The sequence below is a fragment of the Sipha flava genome, unplaced genomic scaffold (assembly GCF_003268045.1).
Source record: "Sipha flava isolate LNK unplaced genomic scaffold, YSA_version1 80_pilon_pilon, whole genome shotgun sequence".
Lineage (NCBI taxonomy): Eukaryota > Metazoa > Arthropoda > Insecta > Hemiptera > Aphididae > Sipha > Sipha flava.
This window is the reverse complement of record NW_020273622.1, coordinates 1-25,292: the sequence shown is the minus strand read 5'-3', so window position 1 is coordinate 25,292 and position 25,292 is coordinate 1. Positions and strand designations below refer to the sequence as shown.

Sequence of the window (25,292 nt, the reverse complement as noted above, 5' to 3'; positions counted from 1 at the left end):
TTAAATTGTTGGTAACATCAATTGAATTATAATCATAGATATCTATAGACCAAGGACGTAGGTAACCTACGTAAGTAACCATTGATATATTTTAAGTACCTAAGAGGAGAGGGGAGTGTTCTCCGATTTCCATAGTCTTCCTAATCTCTTGGTTTGGTTTTTTAAATAAAAACTGGTGGAAAAATATTTTCGTATATAAAATAAAACGCGCTTTACTTATAGTTTATATTTAATGTACATAGAGCTAAATTAATAATTGGCATATAATTTAATCTATTCAACGGCTAAATTTTAACCGTAACCTCAACCGCATATTAAGTTTTTACCACATTGACTATCGAATTCGAAAATGTATTTATTAAGAAATGTATTAACTGTGGAATATAATTAACATTACTGTAAAATCTCAATTATGTGATTTACATAAATTGAAACAATTATATAATTTTTATTATATTACCTAAAAAATAATTATTCTTACTATACTATACTTATTATTAAACTCGATGGCATTATTTTTTTCGAACATTCGTATTTTCAAATAACTTTTGGAAATATATGTATTTGCTATAATTTGCTTTTATATAGATATATTAAGAAACGTAAACCACAAACTGTTTAAATAAAATGTATACGTGACAAATGGATATAGCATGTAAAACAAATGATTAAAATACATGGTTTAATATGTTTAGTGTTTACCTTGTTAAATTGTATATATTTATTGCGGTGTACGTTCTGACTTTAATACGAACCGTTATTTCTTTTTGTTTCGTGAATGGCAACACGATACTTAAAATTATATATAATGTACGTATCAAGATTCTTGTATAAATACTATGTATGCATTTATATATAAGTTAAATGGACATATACTATATAGCATTTTATTGGTAAAGTTGGTAAAGGGCGAACTGTGGCCTGTGGTCGAACGTGGGTAATGTACAGTATGCAGATTATGTTAGTGTTGTCAGATTAATTCAATATTTTTTAATATTTATGAAACCATTGTTTGGTTCTTTTCCCAAATAAACATATTTTTATTTTATTGATTTATTTTATTACATTATGTACATTTTTAATATTAGCCATGAGTGTCTACATCATTCTGATAAATACCTGTAATTTACGATTGCTTAAATAAATGTATTTTCTTAATTATGACAACACATGATGTACGGTTTTTGGACAATTTCGTGCAATTTTACGAGCACATATGAAGATTTGAAATAATTTCACAACAATAAAAAATTTCACTCTATTCTCTACAGCCCCAAACTAACTTTTGAAGAGTTAATTTTTTGCTAATTATTAACTATAAATATAATCTATAAATAATTATATAATATAAACAAATATGAATAATATTAATATAAACACAAATATATAACAACATAATAACGAACAACATTTAATGTTCTTATTTGACAAAGAAAATTTAAGTGATTTATTTTTGTTTTATTTTTTAACAATGAACAAACATTAATATTTTATACATGATACAATTGCATTAATATATTGTATATAAAATATACACATAAATATATAGTAACCTATATCACATTATTTTTCAACTTGTTTAATTCAATTTTAATTGCGTGAAAATTATAACGAATTTATATATAATAATACTAAAACATTTGATTATTTATGTTACATACTTTATTATAAAACATTGTAGTAAATACTAGAAATTATATTTGACACAAAAAAATATGCAGATTTCTTTTAACCAGATAGTTTTTTATTTTTATTTCAAAGAAATTAAATAAATTGTTTCTGCGGAATATAACATATATACCTACCTACAGAACGCGAAAGGCGTAATCCATGAGCTACCGGTACTCGTGTGTTTTCAGTTACGTTTTGCGTGTAGTCACAGACTGACGTTTGTTGATGGCGACTATTTTTATGTATCTAAATTATTTTTAATAAAAAATATTAAAAATAAATTATTTAATGATCAACTTTAAAAATTATTGATTTGTTTAATATAACAGTGATTTTCAATGTTTAAGACACCTTATATGGAAAAATCTGTGGATAATAATACAACTACTACTACCACTACTACAACTACAACGTTGAAGTCGAAAAAATTTCCTACCATGTTTAAGAAAATGATGCTTTCAAGTTAGTGAATAAAATTTATTTTAATATTATAAGGTGTTATAGATATTATTATCTAAAATAATTGTATTTAAGTGTACACATTGTCATAAATTATTAATACATTTTGATAAAAAGTATTAAACATTATATTATAAAACAGGTTTTTTAATGATGTTTGCCTTATAAAAATAAAAATTGTATAGAAAATAATTTATATCACCTAATAAGACTTATATTGTTCAGTATAAAATTTGTACATGTTTAATTAATTTTATTTCTCCGAAATGAGTTGGACATATTTTAAGCAATAGCTTAATGCGCAAACAATGTATTAATGCAATGATAATTTAATAAAAAAAATCGAAATATTTTTTAAAATATTCTAAGAGTTTAATTATGTTTGATTAATTAAATAAAACTTAAATTTTACAAACTATGGTAATTTATTAAATAATTATAAACAATTCTACTAAAAACCTCTTAATTTAAATAATAATTTATAACAATAAAAAAAAAAATGTTTTAACAAAGTAACTCACCTTGTCAGTATTACACTGTAAATAAAGCGAATACCATACATATTTGTTGTTTAATTACGTTTTTTTAACGTTTACTATAAAACGTTAAAAATAAATTTATAATACGTATTTTGAAATTTGGATATTCCGCGAAAATACATGATAACTTTAGTTTCTATATTTATTTTTATTTTTATGCAGTTAGTTAGTGTAGTTAGGCAGAATATGTGTTCTATATATTTTGTGTGTACTGTTACAATCACATACATCTGTCTAGATTATACATATTATAACCTTAAAAATCAGACTTTTTAAAAATATATAGTTGACGTAAAACTACAGGGCATTATTCACAAAATTTGTTTAAACAATTAGGTATGTTATTTGTTAGTATTCTAAAAGCTTTGTTGAAAACTCAAGTGTAATTTGTATTATGCTTAATTATGAATAATAGTTAGTAGAACATTGATTTTTTTTTATATCAACAAACTAAAACGTTAACCATGGTAACGTGCTACCTATTTGTGTCAAAATTGGCTAAAAATTTATTCGAAAAAATATGCAACAATAATTATATTGTATTAGGACAATAACGAAATAACGATATATTCTCCATAACGTCCATAATAATGTAATAAACGTAGTCCGTGACTAAATCGAAATTACGTGTACAAAAAAAAGTCTATGAAAATGCAAGTGCAGAGTAACAGTGTACGCAAACAAAACATTTAATCGATTACATAGTGAAATAATAAACGATAATATAACGCGTATACGTATTGTAATAAAATGTTGAGCATTAGTTCGAAAAAAATAAAAATAAAAATGTTTACGTGCTGAAATGGGAATTTATTATTCTTTCGAATCATCTAAAACGTTGACTACTTAAGTGTTTCGAATCAACTAATATACGGTGCGTCGACGCATTACGGTAATGTCACCGGAGAATATGTTGGTGCGGTAAGATACGGATCATAAAATGTTTTGGCAAAACCGATGTTGTTGGTTGACGAGGAAAAATTAACGTGTGCTCGCGCGTGCTTGTGTTTAGGGCTAAAGAACATTTCGAAGGATGCGACTTCGGCGGTGAAGTCGTCCGTTCAGAAAAAGAAGAAGTCGACCGCACCAATGGGAACCGGTGAACAGGAGCAACAGGCCGCTGGCGAGGAGCCGAGGCGACCAGCGGGCGCGGCCGCGTCGGACGAACCGCCGCAACCGCCCCCGTTGCAGGACGGACGGACGGAGAGCGGGGCGACGGGACCGCGGCCGCCGACCTGCAGGCGCCGCCCGGCCGCCCAACAGCAGCAGCAGCATTTCAACAGCCGGACGTACCGGGTCAAGACCAAGGACCGGAAGAGCGTGCTGAGCCTGCCGGAGGTGTCCAAGCAGACGCCGAGGATCAGAAGGAGCCATTTGCCGGTCAAGGTGAAACCGATGGCGCCGACGCCGCCGGTCCGGCAACGCGTTCAAAAGCCGTCGCCGCCGGTCGACAGCGACCGGGGGGGAACCGACGGCGAGGGGAAAACGCCGTCGGCCGATCCGGCGCCCGGGGAATATCGGCCGGAAAACTGGGTGCCGACGGCCGTGGCTTCGGCGAGGAAGAAGAGGCTTGTGCTGTGCTATCTGTGCGGCAAAGAATTCGGTACCGCTTCGTTGCCGTTCCACGAACCCCAGTGCCTCAAGGTAGGATCGAACGGAATACGATTACGAACCTGGTTAAAATTATCACTACCTCCTTCCCCTCTCTCCCGCGCCACCGCGCAGGAGTTCGTACTGTGAATACCGGAGGCTAAAATATTTATTTTTTCGTACTGCACACTCAAGGATTTTATCATACTCCCCTTTCAAATGTTAACAGTAATGAGTGGAACAGTTAAAATATTGGTATTTTAGATTTTGCTGATAGTACATCTTGAAATTTTAAAAATATGTAAAATAATTTAATAAAAAAATGTAGAATTTAAAACAAATACCATAATATAGAGAATATAACTTTTTAATTTCGTTCTAAACGCTTAACATTTCGTATTACACAAAGTGTGTCGTACTGCATAATTGTTGTCTCTGGAGTACAATGAGACCTCGAATGTTTCGTCGAGATCGGAAACGTGATGTTTCGGGAACGATCGGCCGACGTGAACGTGATGCTTAAACGGGACTGAAGGTTTGTTTTGGACACGACGAAAGTTTAATGTTATCGTGCGGACATATCGATTAGATATATCAGACTGCGAAATGCAGTCGTAAATGATCGGACGGTAATGGGAGGAATACGAAATACGATACGTTATTTCTTCTTCGCAGTAAAATTATTGTGAAGCGAAAATGGCTGGGCATTATTGGTACGTAAAAAAAATAAAACGAAATATTCGATTTATCATTTGTATAGTTATTAAGTTGTGTCCTTGAACTTGAAATAGTTGACGACCATTATATTTCGTCGGCTTTTTTCCATTCTTATTTTCTTCGTCTTTTTACGTTTCAAAACATTTTCAAGTAGATATTGATGGATTATTTTGTTACAATACTTTATAATTGATAATAATATGCGTTACTATTTGATACGAAGATTTTAAAAGAGTACATGATTTATAATAACTGTTTGGAGTTCAATCAAAACATTAAGTTAACCTTTCACAACAACTATTAATATTTCTTTATTCTTTTTTTTTCAACCTTTCGACACGAGATCCGTATTCCGCTTGTTATTTCTAACAAATAATAATATTGTGTTCGACACGAGTTTCGGCGGTAACCTGGTTGACATTAAACCATCGCGTGTTTTTATCCACGCGTAATTTGTATATTTTGTAAATATATGAAAAAAAAATAAATAAATAAAAATAATAATAGTAAAATTTATTCGACTGAAAAACCACTAACGGCACCGGATACACCTTGAACGTGTGTCCCGATCGGATAATATAGGTTAAACGTGGGAAGTGCGCGGAATTAAAAACGCGTTCGTTCGCACAGTTTTCCCGGGTTTCTATCGTGCGCGGGAAAGTTCGTTTGTAAAAATTACAAATCTTATGGCTTCGTTTCGACCTACACCGCGTTCCGCTATTTTCAGTGCCGCGCACCGGCTGCACCAAACGCCGTGAGGTCGATTACTATGTTGTACACGCAGGTTTGCACGGTCAAAACACAATGCGTCCGACGTGAGAGCACAACAATAACGATGGGTGTGCGCACCTGGTGGCACAGTCGGCCCAGGAAGTCCCGTAATACGTCTATATAAAATATACGGTTTTCGGAGCACTACTCCCATTGTTTGGAAGAGGATGTCGCGCGACCGACTGTTTTCGCAATAACGTGTTTATAATACCGGTGCATGTATCGATACAAAAATATACAACGCACAACTCCAATTTAATTCGATTTAATACGCACCCGCCGAAAGTACTATGATAATCTGCTCACGTGATTACCGACATTCGACCGCAGCCATGTTGACGAAACGAACTTGTATCGTTACGATATATCATCGTTTGACTGTGATGTCGGCGGCCGTAATAATAAAATCACTCGTGCGATGAAATTATTTACAAAACCGAACAAAACCCGTTATCACTCTAAACATTTCAATGTATTTATAAAAACATCGAATATCCACATTCGACGGGTAAAAATCCAGTGTTTTTATGTTTTGCTGCTTGTACCGCGTATTAGCTAATATCGGGTTATTTAATTGATTACTAACATGCTATAAAAGTAAAAAACGTTTTCAATTCGATATAGCGAACACACCTCTAAAAGATGCTAATCAATTTGTTTCAACCGATCAGTAATTATTCAACTAAATATAAAACATTTTTAGCTGTTTAGACGAATCGAATAGAGAGAAATAAGTGACATAACTGTAGTTGATATTTTATTTTAAATACCCTTTTTATAATAGATATACTAAAATAATACATTTGTATAAAAAAATCCACTCCCGATAATAACACACGACTATAACATTTAGCTAATGATTTTTTTTTTAAGTTATGATTTTATTTTCATGTGCGTTATTATTTTTATTTTCAAATTCGTTTTTCGTATGCGTAATTACGTTTTTTTCAAACGTACGCAGACTATACTAATTTTTTTTTAGACGGTGAAACCGCAGAATAAATTAAATATTTTCTGCGGTGAAATTTTGCGACCTACGTTCTACAACAATACTTCTATTAAATATATAAACAACAGACACAATTATTAATGATTTGAGCGAAAATTTGTTTACTGCCATTATCAGATGTAACTAAGATTTTAATCGAATTTATATTATTAATACCTACGTTAATTGTTTGAATTTATTTTGATAAAGTGCGTATTTCAGAGTCTATGGCTAAACTATTCGTTCTTAAATTAAATCTGAGATGTCTTAAAAATCTCGAAATTCAAACATTTGTTAAGTTTCAGTTGGAAACAGAGCTGTTTTCAACTTGGTTTATTGAATGCCATGATTTATTATAACTTTCAAATCAAAATAAATCCACCCTAGCCGTGATGTAGCTTGCCTTTTTCCTATACAGCTCACACATGTTGCTTTTTTTTCAAACAGAAATGGACTCTAGAAAATTCTCGATTGCCAGAACATTTACAAAGAACTCTGCCGCAAAAACCAGAAACCCAAAATATATCTATTGATGACTGGAATCAGTTGGCATGGGAAGCCACTCAGGTAAAATATGCATACCTCACATATGTTTACAATTATTAAATTTCTAGTTAGAGACTATATAATATATGAGCTATTCACACGCGATACTGTAGTAAAGTTGAAGTTCGATGAACTGACTACACTGACGGTGTAATGAAAACGAGTGGGCATAAGTCATGATGACTCATGATGCAGTTAATTCATTTATGGTATAGTCAACTATTAACAGCCAACTGGTTATTTTTGTACTTGAGCCGTACGCCCAAACATCGGTTTACACGCGGAGGTGTACATAAATGTATCATCTATATGCATATAGCCAAACAATGAGAATATTTTCACCTGAATATTATGGTGGTGATAAGGGTTTTCCATAAAGATAACTTTATTTTATTTTTTACATCAACCAATGTTAGATCAACCATTATTCAATCTGTTAATTTTAATGACTTAATACATACGACTTTAAATACATCTCAAATAATTCGAACAATAATAATTGCAGTCGAATTTGGTGCCATGTGATTATTGTCAACGGAAGTTCCTAGCAAACAGACTCGAAGCCCACACCCGAGTTTGTATCGAATCCAAGAAAAAAATCGTACCGGTAAGTTTATTTTTCACTCGTGTGATGATCAATAAACATCTATCGAGTTCACATAATTCATTTTTGTAATTATTTATTAAGTGATGTTGCAACACAGTTAAAATTTAAACGTATACGTAACGTTTATTAGTCATCGTAAATGGGTATTGCAAAATAAAAGTGTTCAAGGAAACGTATTTCTTATTCTAAAAAATGTTAAATAACATATTAAATAGCATTATTATTTTCCATAAGATATCAGTTAAAAAAATTACATAAAACAATTAAGGAGACCAAACCTTGCGAATTCGATTTTTTAATTCCCACATATATGTTGAAATTACATAATTTCACCAACACTTATGCAGATTATAATATGTATTGTACAATATGATTGTACTATGTATGTGAATATAAAGACAGTGCGTATTTCGAGTAACAAATAAATTATAATAACTTATTAATGATGCAATTGGTTATTTCATGAACTTCGCATATTTCAATACTTTGTTTCACACTAAAGTGTCTAGTTCATTTTATAATATACATATTTATAATTTGATATGGTAAATATAATTTTTTCAAATTAATTATTTTTTTTTAAAATGATGTGGTTCGACTTAAAGGTAAAATTGTTTAAAGTAAATGGTGCCACACATTTCGAATATAATATGAGATACTTAAACTATAGGTGATATAACTTAATAAAAAATCGTATTCTTTTATTTTTCGTTGATAATCGAGAAAACTTAAAATAGTTAGGTTTAAAATGTAGTACTATTTATTATCAGTACATAAGTGCTGATACATGTAGGTACCTACATAAATACTTATAGTGGTTTTCGATTTAACCAATTTGATATAAATGAAAACCCTACGTCTATAATTATCTTTATAGAGCTTATTAAAATTGAAAGTATTCAAACTTAAACATATGCAAAACGAATCAATTCAGTCTTTTTTGGATTAAAAAGAACTTTTAAAGCTTTCGAATCATTAAATATTATTATATATTTATCTTTTTCTTCATAGAAAATAACTAAAAAACAATATAATTTAGAATTATTAAACGGAATAAGATTTGTTCTTTTATTACAGGTAGTAATTAAAAAAAGTATTTTTTAGAATATTATTCTTAAGCGATTATAATAAAAACACATATTAGTCACTTAAAAGTTTAAAACACTTTATGTATCTGTAAAAAAGAATAAAATTTTCATTTAATTGCATATCTGCGAATGAGTCGAAATAAACTTTAGAATATTGAATATCTTATTAAACCGTCTGTACCGTCAACAAAATCGAGTGAAAATATTAGTAAAAAATTAAATGAAATAAAAATGTAATCAAACCGAAATTAAATTTTATCCCATCGTTTACGGATGGACAATAGATTATTTAATATACGTGTTTATTTTCTTGTGGTATTATTCTTTTCGGTTCTCACGATTTCCGTCACACGCGCACATAACGCCAAGTGAACGTTTTCACATCTTCCCCGGACACACGAGTTTACGCACGTTTATCCTTCGACCATACGATGATAATAATAATAATAATAATATCCTTCGACATGTTCAAACGTTTAGACGAACGGTCGGGCGCTTCGCGAAAACGCGCAAGTCGTCCTCGAAAGCAGTAGTAAACCTGCGCGCACACGCCGCCCTCCCAACTCCCGATGGTGCGAGAGGGAATCGCGGACCTATCATGGACATGCTCGCCGTAATCGTCAGCGCGCGACGTCCACGACCGAATGTTAACGCAACCGTTGTTCCCGCAGGTCCGGAAACCGGTGCCCGTCGTCAAACCGACCATGGACGGACCGAAAAAGAAGCTGGCCACGTGTTACGTGTGCGGACGGCTGTTCGGCACCGCGTCCGTGGGCATACACGAACCGCAGTGCTTGGTCAAGTGGACCCGGGAGAACGACGGCTTGCCGCCGCATCTCCGGAGACCGGTGCCCACCAGACCGGAAGTGATCGTAGACGAAGGTACGTAACGCGATTCCGTTGCTGCGCGTGCACGGGGTAACACACGACGCGACCGTCCGGTGCGCATCAACAACGGTTCCCCGAGGCCCTGGATTGCTCGCAATGCCCCGTAACCGACCACCTTCACCGCGGCTTACCTTCGACGAGTTTTGTTTCGGCGCCTATTTTATAATAATGCGCCCTCCCCACCCTTACTTTGTTGCGCCCTTGACGACTGCCTGTTTCGCCAACCCCATAATCGCGGTGCCCGGTTCCGCGGAATTCGAGGCGTTTGCGAACGTTGAGAGTAGTAAACGACAATCGTGAATCACGTTCAAAACACTTTTTGGTGCATTGGCAAGGTTAATGGAAGTTAAAAGGAGTTAGAGACCGGAGTCAGAGGCTTCGGTGATCCACAAAACGTAAACGATTTCCTAAGGGTTCCGTAGTCGTAAAAGTGCCGCCCTATTACATTATTAGAATAATTATTTAAATATTAACCCACATCTTAACGGTCACGAAGACGTTACGACGATTATTTCTTCCGGCTGCGAAGAAACGGAACAATAAAATAAATAAACACTTCCAATACTATAATACCGTACGTATTTATCTAATCGTATTAAACACCGAGAACAATCGATAACGTGCGTGTAATGCTAATAATCTCACTTACGCGGGAGACATGATGCATGACGACATGACGTGACCATTGGCGATCTTTGGCTAAACGCACCATCAATTGTATTCATTATTATAAAACTAACGGTAGTGTTGTAATTCGCCTTTAAGAACGTCAGTGGAGTACTATCATTAGTATAATATAACCGCGGTTAGTAATACATACGTTTTATAATGTTTATGTTATTTATTTGTACGTGAAAACCCATTAATTTCGTTTCATAAGAATTCGACACCAAGTTAATAATTGATGAACTAAAAAAAAAAGTAAAAAGTACGAAATATAAATATATATATTTAAAAGGCAAAGTGCATAAAACAAAAGCATTAGCTATTACGAAAGTTATTCGTCTGAGGACCGCGATGAGCGTAGGAAAAAAATAGCGTCAACGATTTTTCCTATAGTAATAAAAGTTTGAGTTGTTTTCGTCAGTTGTGATGTTGTATTTGGACAGTTAATATCTTCAGGACTTAGGCGAGATGGGCTCTTGAACGAATAACGGATTTGGCTGGAGTGTCTAGCATCTTACAGCAAGTGATGTGAATATAAATGAAGGCCGACCGTAGAAGACAATAGTGTTGCAATAATGTTACGAGTGTCCGAAACATGACCGAGACGGTCAGCACAGGACGACGGTGCGCAGCACGATTTGCCAGAGGACGTTTGAATTCCAAACGGACATAATGACGAGTTTGAAAATGTTGAACCAACGTAGGTGTTATTATTTGAACACCAGAGATCCGTTGGAAATGGGGAGCTGGAAAGGATGTCGAATGATATTAAGGCAACACGAGTATAGGACGCCCCCAACCGTCGACGTTGTACATCTCATACGTACGGATTCAGATTCCATCGAAGCGTTCTTATTATCCGTTCGGGCGATTAAACGAGATTTAACCGTTCTGATATTATGCATCATGCTTATAAAAACTTCTTTCTACTACACAGGCAAGATTAAGGATTATTAATTTATAATTTATTTATTACATATAATTAAATATTAATTTATTTAAAACAAGTCTTCAGATAACAAATTTACAATGCCTTAATTTTCGTCACTTATTTCTCTGCTTAGTATTCCATAAACTATTTTAATTTGAGAATACCCATGATTTTTTAACAATACGCGGCTTATTCTCCCCTCCTCCCCCGTCCAATAAACCAAACCATTACGATTGAACATGTCAGGCGTCAGTTTCACTGAAACGGCGACCGTTGTCGAAATAACTAAATTAGTATTTTCATTGAAATAACTATTTACAGGTTTTAGATTTTGTGGCCTTCAATTTATAATAGTAAATAAAAAACGACATAACATATTTTTAATTAAAATAAAAATATTTCTATACATTTTTATTTTTAATTAGTTATTATTTACTAGTAGCTGTTTTTTTTTTAATGGAGAGACGCAGTTTTAAAGTCTCCTCTGACGAGCTACCCCTGATTTAAATTCCATCACAGCTTGTTCATACAATCAAATTTTCCCTCAAACTTCTAAAAATAATAATAGCGATTATAAATTGATTGACGAACTAATAAAAATATGATAATTATTAAAAAAATTAACAATTATTTATAAAGTTCCAATTTTAATTAATAATTCACTTATATTATCTTTTTGTAGTTTAGAAAAAATAATACTCTCCCTCCCACCAAAAAAAATTATAGTTTAAAATCTGCGCCCGATCATCTCTAATTAACCTTCGATATCAAACAAAACACGAGAGGATCGCGGGAGCACAGCGAGCTACATGGGCGTCCCCAGGGGGGGGCAAGACGGGGCACTTGCCCCCTCCTGGAATAATGTTATTTCCACAGAAATTGGTAAAATTCCAATTTATATTTAATGAAAAAGAATGATGTATAATAATATTTTTTAATGTTTTAGTTGTAATAATAATACCTATCTAATTGTAATGTTTTAATTCATAATTTTAATAATGACAAAATATAATAATTTACAATAAATAAAATATATAAAAAAAATTTCATTTATTTTTTAAATTAATTTTGCCCCTCCCCCTAGAAAAATGTCTGGGGACGCCCATGGCGAGCTATTTTTCGGAGTTGGTTATCACGGTTTTTTATCATTAAAATTATTACTTTTCCTGTAATAATAAAATTACATATTGAAGGTACTTATACATATTTTCTAACATAATTATTCACTTTTCTGACAACAATTGAATTTGTTTGAAATAAGAATACATAAATAAAAAAATAACTACTCTTTTGTTTCCTATTCAAGTAACACGTGGTACCATGTACATTTTTACACCAGATTCCTTGTTATTCAAAATGGGTATTTTTTATTTTTTTTTTTTTTTTTTTGAGTGAAGGCTTAACAGTAGAAAAAAATACATTTTACCCATTTATTAAAAATCAAGTATATATAATCATAAAACTGTTGTCACAATTATTGTTTCTAATGAAACATGAAAAAAATATAAAAATATAAGATACCTACATATATTATTTTAATTATTGGAAAATAAATACAAAATTTAATAATAATTAATATACAATTTTAGGAAATACAATTCAAATTTTTTTTTAATAATTAATTGAGGTAAACATTAATTTTTTTTTTTGTTATGTTATGATTTCATTATATTATTATCCTTAGGGCATCCCGAGCAGTCACTATTCAGAGACAATCAAGATATATAGTAGAGATACACCTTTGACATCAGTTTGTTATTTGTATTGAAGATAAATTATTGAATATTATACTGTGAATTATTAAAAGTGTTTGTTCAAAGTAAATATCTTAAGAAATACCTAATATATTAAGATCGAAAACCAACAATCATATCAACCGTACTAACTGCCCAATACCCTTAATAAATGTATAAAGAGCGTGGGAAAGAGAGTTCGCAAAACGAAAATGAAACGGGTAGCATACTACGATTTACAATAATTAATATTATTTTTAGCGATAATAGACTTAGAACGATAAGAAAACCGCGATATAGCCAGGCTACGAAAAATAGCCCGTGAACCTCTCGTTCGTATTTGAAACGACGCCACGTCGTCGGTATTGCGATTATTCTCGTTGCTTATTATTTATAACAAAAGGTATAAGGTGTGCGCATAAAATCTACTGTGTGCTGGTCAGTAACGCCGTGCGGATTGTTGCAGTGACGGGCAAAGTGGACCACGAAGCCACCAGAGAAGAACACTGGAAGTCGTATTTGTCGCAGCTCGTGCCGTGCGATCTGTGCAAACGGACGTTCGACCCGGACCGGTTGGAAGTGCACCAGAGGAGTTGCAAAGGAATGACGAACAAATGAGAAGCGATGAGCGGTAGAACGAACGGACCTTGCTTAATGTGTACCTATTATTAGTTTTCTCAATTTATTATTAAAACATTCGACACACGTCAAACGTGTTAGGTACACCTACGAGGAGATCCGTTAACGATTAATAATCCTCGCCTAACCTGACGTACCCGTAACGATATCGTAATGTAATCGCATAGATATATATAATATTGTGTAATAAATATAGTTTTATGCATATAAATACTGTACATAACTCTTGATTCTCAATCCTACATTCGAAATGAAAAGCTTTGCCACGGAATGATATTGTCATCGACCAATCATCAAAAAGCGATGGTAGGATAATAATAATGTAATGGTAAAAAAATTATCGATTGCGAATTCCGGGGGGAAATTAAAAGGGAACCATTGGCCAAAAACGAGGAACATGAATTTGTCGGACGATTTAATCCTTTCAAATTTTTAATTTTAACCGACCCTTGGGAAGATGTCTTCTAGGGCATATCTCGTTTCCGCCAGTTACTATTTGGGAACCATGTACAATTGTTACATATTCTTATATAAATTTTAATACAATTGGATAATAATAATAATATATTAATCGAAAAAAGATACCATTATTAAAAAATATAAATTATAATACAAGTAGATGTCAAGTTTTAAAAAATAACATTCGTAAATATAGGTTAGGTTTTAAAAAATCTTATAATTAAAATAAATAGTTTTGACAAAAGTTTACTTACTAATTTCACTGTAATTTTTTTTTTTTTTGTAATGCATTTTCTGTAGTTTTTAAACGTTTTAATATTTTGTTCCTTGGAATTTTTTTTTATATCATTTCAAGCCTTGTTAACTTTTTTTGATTGAAATGAGAATGAAAAGATGTTGATAATTGTTGGTTATTCTGTGTAATGTCGCTGTATGTAAAGCCCACATACTTGACGGAAATTTTAAATTTTCATCAATATAGTTTTCTAAGATATAATCGGCGTACTTACCATATTTGCTGTCATTAGGGATGTCTGACATATAGTCAAAAGAAAAACAATCCGATACTTCCGAATTAATACCAATTAATCCAATATATTTATATTACTCGTAAATAGAAAACGTACATTTTGTTTCAAGTATTACTTTATCTTTTTCAAAAATGTTGGCCCGACAATTTTTCATGAAACATTTTTACCGAGTTACATTTGTTTGTGACGTATAACCGAAAACTTTTTTAAAACCATCAAAAATCAACATCGTTTTACCTATTTTACTAAACTTAAACTATGATATAGTGTATGTATCCTTCTGTTCGTTATCGACGATTATCAACAATTATCGAAGTTATCGGTATATACATTACAAATGTCATTGTCTTTTATACATTTTTTTTTTTAGTTGCTTAATATAGGCCATCAAGGCCCTTTGCTGCAGTCTTTTATACATACATGGCCGTGTTAAGGGGGGGGGGGGGGGTCAAAGGGGGCAATTTCCCCGGGGCGCCGTAGTTCTTTAAAAGTAAGGGGGCGCCCTTATCTGCACTTAATATGCTACCTGTGCCCAGTGGCCCCGTAGAAAAAAATTTTCCCCAGGGCGTTGAAATGTTTGACACGGCTCTGTATACATACCAGAACATATATTCAATATTGCTTAAAAATTAAAACCAATGGTTTCCAAACTTTTTTTAGCGGAAACGGGTAACTTCCGTCTCCAAGCTTAGCTTGGATTGTAACACAATCCGAGATCGAAAATATTTTATATTGCGAGAAACGATTGTAAAACGTTATACAAGATAAAAATGATTTTCATTTGATGTTCTTATAGAAACATTACATAATCAAGTACCTAACAGCGATTTTATTGTATTCTATTGAAAGATACCCACCTTATGAAAATAGAGATATGTTTTGTAAGAATTTAACAAAAGTAATTTGATATTAAAATTTTTTCACACCATGAAATATTAAGTTATTGATATATCATGGATGATTATAAAAAATAAAGTATTAAAATACCCATAAAATTACATGTTACGATAAATTATATTAGAACAATGGGGATGAGTGTATCTTATTGGAATAGGTGAGCAAGTCATTAAACCATGTTATGTGAAGAAGGTACTAATTGTTCATTTTATACTTGTAATAAATTTACCTACACGTATACCAGTGCTTCTCAACGGGGGACGATGAGCTCGTTTCGGGTGATTTGGGGACGGTGAACTTTTTTTCCGTTCAAAGCAATGTGCCAAAATTTATCTGTAATTGTTTTCCGTTTATCGATTTCTAAAATAAATTCGTGATTATGAAATATAAACTACATATAATAGTGGCAGTGCATTATTATCTAATAATAAAAAAAAAAAAGAAATCGACTAAACATCATCAAGAGGAGACTTACGCCTTCATCTCACAAACTTTGAACCAAACTTAAAAAAATTGGCTTTGAATCATCAAGTACAACCACTGATCAATACATTTCAAAACATTTAAATTATATTTAAACATAGATTTTACATTTTATTTTTATTATATTTATATTTATATATATTATTTATTACTTAATCATAAACATTTTATGTATACTATTTTAATGAAGTGAAGGGGGGGGTGTTGAAAAACATATTGTATCTAAGGGGGACGGCAGTTTGAAAAAGGTTCAGAAGCACTAACGTATACCATCAATATGTGATTCTTCTAATATTCAATTTTGATTGACAGACTTTTAGATGTATACAACACTGCGACCTAACCATGCGAATGCTTGCATATCAGTCATAATACATATTGTACTACAAATTAAATAGGTGTCACTTCTGAGAGTATGTAGATTTCAATCATCTAGGGCTGGTAAAAAATTGTTATTACCTAAGCAATAATTAATCCAATAAACACGCAAGTGTACAGTTAACATTATTATCAATTGTCTGTTTCTCCCCATAAAAAAAAATAGTGACAATAATGAGATTTTTATAAGTACCTGTTCCAAATTAAATGTTATAGAAATATAGGCCAACATTTATAAATATTAAAAAAAAATTAATATTGAATTATAATTAATTAATGATTTAAAATATTAGTATTTAATAAAATACTTATTATTTTCAAATGACAACAGCCATGAGCAAAGTGAAGTCATAATTTTTTTTATTTGTAAAAAATAAGAACACTATACAGATATAAATATTACATACTATATATGAAAAGCTAATTTCAAAAATTTCAATTTTCGTGAAATTGCATTTAGAATTACTTATCACATTTTTTATAATGGCAGCTATAAAAATAAGAAGTAAAATTCCATAAAAAAAAGAAAAAAAAATCATTTTCATATCAATTTGTTTTTATTAGGTATTTTAGGGTCATGCACAGCATTACCAAACACACTTGACGCAACACATAATATTATCAATAAATTCATGATTTTGTTTTGAAAATGGAACCATCAAATGATACAATGTTACAGTCGTATATAGAAAGTTAATAATTGTTATTACAGAAAATAACAAGAATTGTTTATAATTTAAAATCATAACATTTGTTGGAAATAAAAACATAGAGTCTTTCATACTATTGCAATTAACAATATTCAAAATAATAATAATAATAAAAAAAAAAAAAAATGCGGCGATTTTAGAGCTAATATTATGTTTACAATTTGTCAAGGTATGAATTGATGTCTGGTAATCCATCCTTAAGACCTTTACGCTTACGAGTATCCTAAAAAAAAAAAATTAAATAAATAAAAGCAAAATTACATTTTTAGATATTTTAAGAGAAAAAAACTTACCATAACAACAACATATGGTTTTGATCCAGTTTCACATGGGTCACCAGGGAATACTTGCCAATGGTCAAACACACATTGTGGGAAAGCTTGTCCTCCAGTGTTACTACGTAAATCAGCAGTAAATCCTACAAAAATAAAATTTTATTAAGTTGTATTAAATACAATACATAACGTTTTAAAAAAAATTAATTTTAAAAAATGTTTCAGTCCATCATAGCTTAATATCGTAATTGAACATAAGGATAGCGGTTCTGCGACAGCGTTTTAATGAATTGAGAAAAAATTAATTTTCTTCCATGTGCACTTTCAACACTGTCTTTATTAACGAATGAATAAAAACCCGCCCGCCAACTACAGAGTGATTCATTTGTGCAGGAAGGTAAATAAATTATATCAACTTGATCAATAAAACATATTAATTATGGTAATATGAGTGTATTGCATCTGATAAAAATCTGACGAATATAGCGACATAAACCTAATTTTGATTTACCACTACAAGGAAAGTCTATTACTTCATTTATCAAAGTAAAAGAGGCAAATTGTGGCATTTGACTTAATATTTTAATAAAATGTAGTAATATGAATGTATTGCATCAGATAAAAACCTGAAGAACATAGCGACATACACATTTTCTTTGTCACAAAAGGAAAGTCTTTCACTTTATTGATAAAAAAAAAAATGAAAGAGGCAAATTGTGACCAAGTGAATATACAAATATTAAATGCTTTTAAATGAGATTTGACTTACCGAAAGATTCATTGACAGGCAAGTATGCCTTAACAACGAACATTGGCGTACCAACAACTTGACTTTCCTCAAAAACGTGTCCTCTACGTCTATTTAAAACACTGTAAATACCTCCTACTGCAACTTCAGGGCACTAAAAAATTGAAATTCATAAATGAATAAGCACATAATATTACTTTTATCTGTTTAACACAAATTTGTATTTGTATTTTATCAAGTATATACCTGAATTTCACACAAGTACACAGGTTCCATAATTCTTGGATGAGCAGATAAGATGCAAGCGTACATACAACGACGAGCAGTTGGAATGATTTGACCACCTCCCCTGTGGATAGCATCAGCGTGTAATGTAACATCATGAATGTTGAATCTAACAGCACGCAAATTCTCTTCTGCCAATACTCCCTGTAAAAATAATAAATAAGTTATAACTGAAATATATATTTACTAGAATATTCTTTTTAATGAAAATTGTTAAGATTTAATTCATTAGGCACTTTCAACCATCAAGAACATTTAGGGAAAACTGGAAAAAACATAATAATTATCATAGTAAAGTCTATATAATAATGATTTCTAAACTTTTTGAGTCGCACATTTCCAAAAAAAATTTAATCTAACATTCCAACAAAACATTTTTTTTTTTTTTTTATTTTAATATAAGCAAATTATTGTCGATTGAATAATAAATACATGGCAGTACAATATAAATATTTGCCTTGCACCTTCCAATTTAGGAACTGTTACTATATAATATTTATCATCACTATTTACTTTGTATTAATTCAGACACTTTCTGCCATCACTAAGATCAAAATCTTTCTGGTGGAAACCGCGAAAGATATAATATAAGAATCATCATTGAATAAGTGAATTAATTATATATAAAATATATAAGGGTTATAAAAAAATCAGACACTTCCAAGCCATCTTAAGGATAATTCCTTCTGGTGGAAACCGCGAAAGATAAATAGTTGTATCATCATTAAAAGAAAACCACAATTAAAAATTATTTGCTTCTAGAATATTTTGTACACTAAAATTAAAAAATCACCTATCTATAAACAAGCTCAGACACTTTCAACCATCACAGGAAACAAAATCCTCTGGTGGAAACCGCGAAAGAATAATATTTGTATCATCATAGCATATGATTAAGAAATTTTTTTTCTTAAAAATAAATAAATATTAATAGAAATATTGAATAAATACTATGGTAGGGTAGTTGTAAAGAATTATTTTAATACATTTGAAATCACTGGTATTAAGTTAGAGATGTCGCGAAATGTATATACTATATGGAAACTATAAATATAATTAAAATTGTAAGCTCAGACACTTTCAACCATCATAAGAAAATATTCTGGTGGAAACCGCGAAAGAATAATACTTGTATCATCATTGCATATAATTTAGAAAAATTAAATTTTTTTCATCAATTTAGTAGGAATTATTAACTTAGTACCAGTTTCATTAATGGTAATTAATATAGAAAAATTTTACATTAAATATTATAAGAACAAAGCTCAGACACTTTCAACCGTCATAAGAAATAAGTCCTCTGGTGGAAACCGCGAAAGAATAATACTTGTATCATCATTGCAATCATATAAAAACATTATTTGTTACCTCTTTGGTAGCCCATTGAAAACCAGCAACAACAGAGTCCTTAATTTCATTAAGATACTGTACTCCTTTGGTGCAATCAATCAATAAGTTAGGACCAGTTCCATCAGGACCAAAAGCCCAGATCTTACGAGCCTCAGTAACATCATATTCATACTTTTCACCCAAGTAACGGGCACGAGCTTTGAATTCATCTCTTGGGTTGACTTGGCCCTAAATAAAAGAATGTAATATATTATTTCAGTACAGGAAATTAGATTGATTAAAATATTACTTTTTCAATGTCTTCAGCCAGACCATCTGGGAATGGTTGACACTTCATGAATAATCTGTTATGCTTGTTAGGAGATTTTGATAAGCACATGATTTCGGATTCTTCATTAACAGTTTCTCTGTAGGAAACAACTGGATCGGATTTCTTAATTGGAATACAAGCATGGTCTTCTTCCAAATCTTTCAGACAAATTTCCAAATGCAATTCACCAGCACCAGCAACAATATGTTCACCAGATTCTTCTATGATACATTGCACCATAGGGTCAGATTTGGCCAAACGTTTAAGACCTTCTACTAATTTGGGTAAATCAGCAGGGTTTTTGGGTTCTACTGCAACACGTACAACAGGAGATACACTGAACTTCATAACTTTCATGTTGTGGGCATCCTTGAATGTTGTGATGGTACCAGTCTTTACCAAAAATTGATCAACACCAACCAATCCACAAATGTTACCTACAAATAAAATGCAAACAATATAAGACAACAATGTTAATAAATAATTTATGAAATAAAAATATACCACTGGGAACATCTTCAATGGCCTCTGTATAACGTCCCATCATCAATATAGTCCTTTGGATAGCTTTTTCATACAAATCTTCTTTCTTTCCTGGTGTATAATTAGGTCCCATAATACGAGCTTTCATACCAGTGGCAACCTAAATTTGACCAAAACTTATATACATATTTTAAATTGCAATGTGAATTCTCAACCTACCCTTCCAGAGAATACACGTCCAAAAGCGTAAAAACGTCCTTTGTCAGATGTTGGTACCATTTTGGAGATGTACATCATCAGAGGTGCATCAGGATCGCAGTTCTATATTTATAATAAAATATTAAAAATAAAAAACAGTAAGTAGAAAACAAAATAATACCTTCACACCAAGAGCAGCCTCATCATCATGAGGTCCTTCATACAACATCTCCATACGGTACTTTTGAGCAACAACAGGTGATGGCAAATGAATGGCTATCATTTGAAGTAAAGCTTCTCCAGCAGGCAACCAGGTGCGCATAACAACCTATATCAGTTAAATGGCATTAAAAACAATATGTATAATATATAATAGCATTATATTTCATTTCGATTCAGATGGACAAAAATTAATAGCAACATATTTTATTAGAATACATTTTTATCATCATAGTAAATAAAATATTTAAGTTATTATTTTAAACAAGTATGAAAAAATTAATTCATTTTAATACTCAGATGGAGAAGGGTTTATAAGTGTATCAACAAATATATTTGTTTCAGAATAAATTTTTATCATCATTGTTAATTAAAATGATTACTTGTTAAAAAAAAAAAAATTGTTCAACTAAATTTCTAAAAGAACAATATGTAATTTATAAATAATATATCATAGATTCAATGGAAATAAGTTAATAAAAATATCACCATAGATATATACATACACATAATAAAATGATTTATACCTTCAACAAAGCTTTTCCATCTTTATCTTGATCTTCATGTTTTAATACAATTCCAAGCTTTGACAAAAGTTCGGTAGCTTCATCTTTCTTGTAGTTCATGATGCAATTGAAAACCTGAAAATATAAATTTAATAAATATTAAGAAAACCAACAAATATTGAATATATAGAACATAATACTACCAAACCATCAGATAGTTTAAAAATAGATTTCATCAACAGATGTCAGAACAGGTCTGTGATAATAAATCATCATTGGTTCCTAATGACAGTTGAAATAAATATATTAAAAATATACATAAGTAAGCGATTTTAAAGGACAACCAAAAAAGTTAGAAAAAAATTGTGCAATTTATTCAAATTTTATAACATATGAAGTATTTAACTGATATATATATATATATACTATTCACAAACCATCAGATAGATAAAAAAAATGTCTTCAAAGATTATTAAGAACAGGTCTGTGATAAACATCATAGGTATATAATTACAGCATTAATATATAATACTCAAAATTAAATAGCTATTCTTACATAAAGTATAAGAGAAAATATCACTGTCAACCATTTTTCAAAGAAAAACACACTTACAACATTTATAAGATATTGTCATGACAAGAATATTGATTTGCATAGAATATAGTCATAAGTAATACATTCTAAAACTGAAGCAACTTAATGTATAAAGAAAATATGAATTATTAATGTTTTTCAGTCGGCCGTTCTTAAAATATCTTCACAACAATATCAGCATTGGTGTGCATAGAACATCATCATAAAAAAAAAAAAAACTCAATCTAATCCATAAGACAAACAATAACATCAGTCAACCATTCATAAAATATAGTCTTACAGAAATATTAAGGATAATGGTATCCATAGAACAGTCAAGTAGGGCAGAGGACTTGTAGCTCTAAAAAAATCAAAAAAATATGCAAGCACTTATGCATTTAAAAACCCTAAAATATGCACTTAAAAATTTATTTCAGCACTTTCATTTCAAAGTCTTAATAAAATGAATAGCATTTTAATAAGTAAAGCAATTACCCAATATCAAAATATTTTATGCCATCGCCAATGCAAAATAAATTAAATTTTTCTTCATTAAATGCATTTAGCTTACTGGGGCGATGATGAGCTATCATAAACGAATATCTATCTACTAATAAAATTAATAAAATTACAGCAAATTAATAGTCTTATTGGCGATCCGCAAGCACTTGTAGAAAAAAATGTGCTACATATTTCTTTCATACTCTGCTATTTTTGTGACTGTGCAAAACTAATATGCAAATGCTTCAAGTCCTAATTTAACTTCTGCCCTAGTCATGAGTAATAAATTCTGAAATCGAAGAAAACTACTTTAACTAATAAGGAAATATGAATTGTAAATATTTTCAGTCGGCCGTTCTTAAAATATCTTCACAACAATATCAGGAGCATTGGTGTGCATAGAACATCATCACAAAAAAAACAATTCATTTTAAATAAAGAGATAAATATAACTTCAGTCGGCCGTTCTTAAAATATCATCACAACAATATCAGGAGCATTGGTGTGCATAGAACATCATCATAAGTTAAATAATTTTTACACTATAAAATATATTGTCTCATTTGAACAGTTAGTTCTATATTTTGCTTACTTTGTAGATAGGGTCCAAAATGTACATGCAGAATGACCGTTGGTTAGTATCATCCTTTTGTTTAGCCCATTTCTTCGTTTTGGCGTTGAAGAAATTTTCTCCCCACAATCTAAATAGTAAAATTTGAAAGTTAAGAGCAATTTAACAAATAAGAAAATAAAGAATGATCACCTGTTCATAAGCTTGACAACATCGATCTTGAATTTCTCAGCATACATTTCAGCAAACTGTTTTAGGGTAAAAGCCCAACCGTGCAAACCAGATCCAAAACCAACACTTCCCTTGCTAGGATCAACCTAAAAGACATCCATAATTAATATTGAAAAATGCCAAGTACAGCAATTTCAGATATTTTTCAATCTTTCAGACGTGGAGAAGGGTAATGAAATTTCATAGAACATCAATAGGTTAAATAGTTGTCATCATAAAGATTGAATAATTAAATACATTATATATTTTAATATACCTGGACTTCACCCATAGGACCGCTGTCATCTGAATAAGTAGCAATAATGATATTAACATTTTCAACAATACGTTGGAAAGTTTGATACAAATCTTCGGATTCCAATTGCAATTCCAATAGAGCACGGTCCATTTTGTTCATGAATAAAATTGGCTTAATTCTTTCGGCAATAGCTTGACGCAATACAGTTTCAGTTTGTACACACACACCTTTGGAAAAAAAAAATTGAGTACATTTTACATAAACGTATAATTATTTTTATATATACCAGAAACACAGTCAACAACAACCAAAGCTCCATCAGTAACACGCAGAGCAGCAGTAACTTCACTAGAGAAATCAACGTGACCAGGAGAATCAATTAAATTGATCAAGAATCCTTTTTCTTCAGGATCACGTTGATCTGGGTTCTTGATGAAAACTAAATCCTTTTCTCCCAATTCAAAGTACATGGAAATGGCAGTTGACTTGATGGTAATACAACGATCTTGCTCATCTTTACGAGTATCAGTAAAACGCATATCTCCAGCTTTAGCATTAGCTATAATACCAGCTTTAGATACCAAAGAGTCAGTTAAGGTTGATTTTCCATGATCTACATGAGCGATGACGGACATATTACGAATATTCTTCTTCTTGTCCATCATCTTACGGATCTCATCTACCGTGAAGTTCACCTTAAGCATTAAAAAATAAAACCATTAAGTATGAAAGAAAATAGGTAGCAAGTAAATTTAGAAATTCCAATCAATAAAAAAAACAAAAGTTACATTAAATTCATGTCAGACTCATTAAATCAGTATTTCCCTCCATAAATTTGTCAGGATAATTCATATGTCATCATTCATTAAGGTTAATTCTTAAAATGATTCCGTCAGACTCATTAAATCAGATTTTCCCTCCACAAATATTCAAGTAAGTTAAGAAAGTCATCATCCGCAAATCATTAATAAGTATATTATCAAGTTTATTAGAAATACTAAGAATGAACTAAATATTCTAAATACCATTATGTCAACAAGTATTGTGAAACATTAATTAATAGAACATATTTATGTATAAAAAAATGCTTCACTACTAAAATCTTTTATATTAACAATTTAACAATTTTCAATATCACAGACGTGGAGAAGAATACTGTAATTTTATACAACATCAAGAGTTTATATACTTATCATCAAAATTGAGCGATTAAAAATTAATAATTTAAAAATCTATTATTTTAAAAGTATTATTTAAATCGAATTTTGGAATAAACTGATTGTAACAAGAAAAATGACTAATTATTTCAGATGAGTATTAGGAGACTTAAGATATATTTTAGGACATTAAGCTGCTGCAACTATAAATTAGACGCATAACAAGTCGCAATATATCATAAATATGAAAATCAACACAAAGACAAATATCCGACACTATTGTGAACGTAACGAGATTTGTAGGTTAGGAATAACAAATCCTGCGAACTCAAAGCTATGCCTTTTATTAACACTTC

The 25,292-nt window shown here is 31.2% G+C and overlaps 2 protein-coding genes across 2 annotated transcripts; one reads left to right on the top strand and one right to left on the bottom strand.

Annotated features, from left to right (window-relative positions):
* Positions 1-1,852: 1,852 nt before the first annotated feature.
* LOC112693077 (zinc finger protein 474-like) lies at positions 1,853-14,051 on the top strand. Its single transcript, XM_025567975.1, has 6 exons — positions 1,853-2,133; positions 3,682-4,313; positions 7,183-7,302; positions 7,787-7,888; positions 9,648-9,858; positions 13,661-14,051. The coding sequence occupies exons 1-6, from the start codon at positions 2,010-2,012 to the stop codon at positions 13,810-13,812; spliced, it is 1,341 nt and encodes a 446-aa protein (XP_025423760.1). The 5' UTR covers positions 1,853-2,009; the 3' UTR covers positions 13,813-14,051.
* A 3,067-nt stretch (positions 14,052-17,118) lies between these two features.
* Positions 17,119-24,498, bottom strand: LOC112693027 (translation elongation factor 2). The gene is made up of 14 exons (XM_025567901.1): positions 24,066-24,498; positions 23,798-24,006; positions 23,503-23,627; positions 23,332-23,440; positions 21,686-21,799; positions 21,121-21,267; positions 20,961-21,062; positions 20,763-20,901; positions 20,238-20,695; positions 19,967-20,176; positions 18,560-18,742; positions 18,335-18,467; positions 17,584-17,708; positions 17,119-17,513 (listed from the first exon to the last, which is right to left on the bottom strand). Exons 1-14 carry the CDS (start codon positions 24,481-24,483, stop codon positions 17,445-17,447), a joined length of 2,541 nt encoding a protein of 846 aa, XP_025423686.1. The 5' UTR covers positions 24,484-24,498; the 3' UTR covers positions 17,119-17,444.
* Positions 24,499-25,292: the final 794 nt, after the last annotated feature.

What these genes read in the sequence shown, in the direction of transcription:
- LOC112693077 (XM_025567975.1), top strand. Translation starts at nt 2,010, where the DNA reads ATGTTTAAGACACCTTATATGGAAAAATCTGTGGATAATAATACAACT. An exon ending in ACGAACCCCAGTGCCTCAAG is followed by an intron (nt 4,314 to 7,182) that starts GTAGGATCGAAC and finishes TTTTTCAAACAG; the next exon opens with AAATGGACTCTAGAAAATTC. An exon ending in GGAAGTGATCGTAGACGAAG is followed by an intron (nt 9,859 to 13,660) that starts GTACGTAACGCG and finishes GGATTGTTGCAG; the next exon opens with TGACGGGCAAAGTGGACCAC.
- LOC112693027 (XM_025567901.1), bottom strand. Translation starts at nt 24,483, where the DNA reads ATGCTTAAGGTGAACTTCACGGTAGATGAGATCCGTAAGATGATGGAC. An exon ending in GTTGTCAAGCTTATGAACAG is followed by an intron (nt 23,441 to 23,502) that starts GTGATCATTCTT and finishes TTTACTATTTAG; the next exon opens with ATTGTGGGGAGAAAATTTCT. An exon ending in AACCATATGTTGTTGTTATG is followed by an intron (nt 17,514 to 17,583) that starts GTAAGTTTTTTT and finishes TTTTTTTTTTAG; the next exon opens with GATACTCGTAAGCGTAAAGG.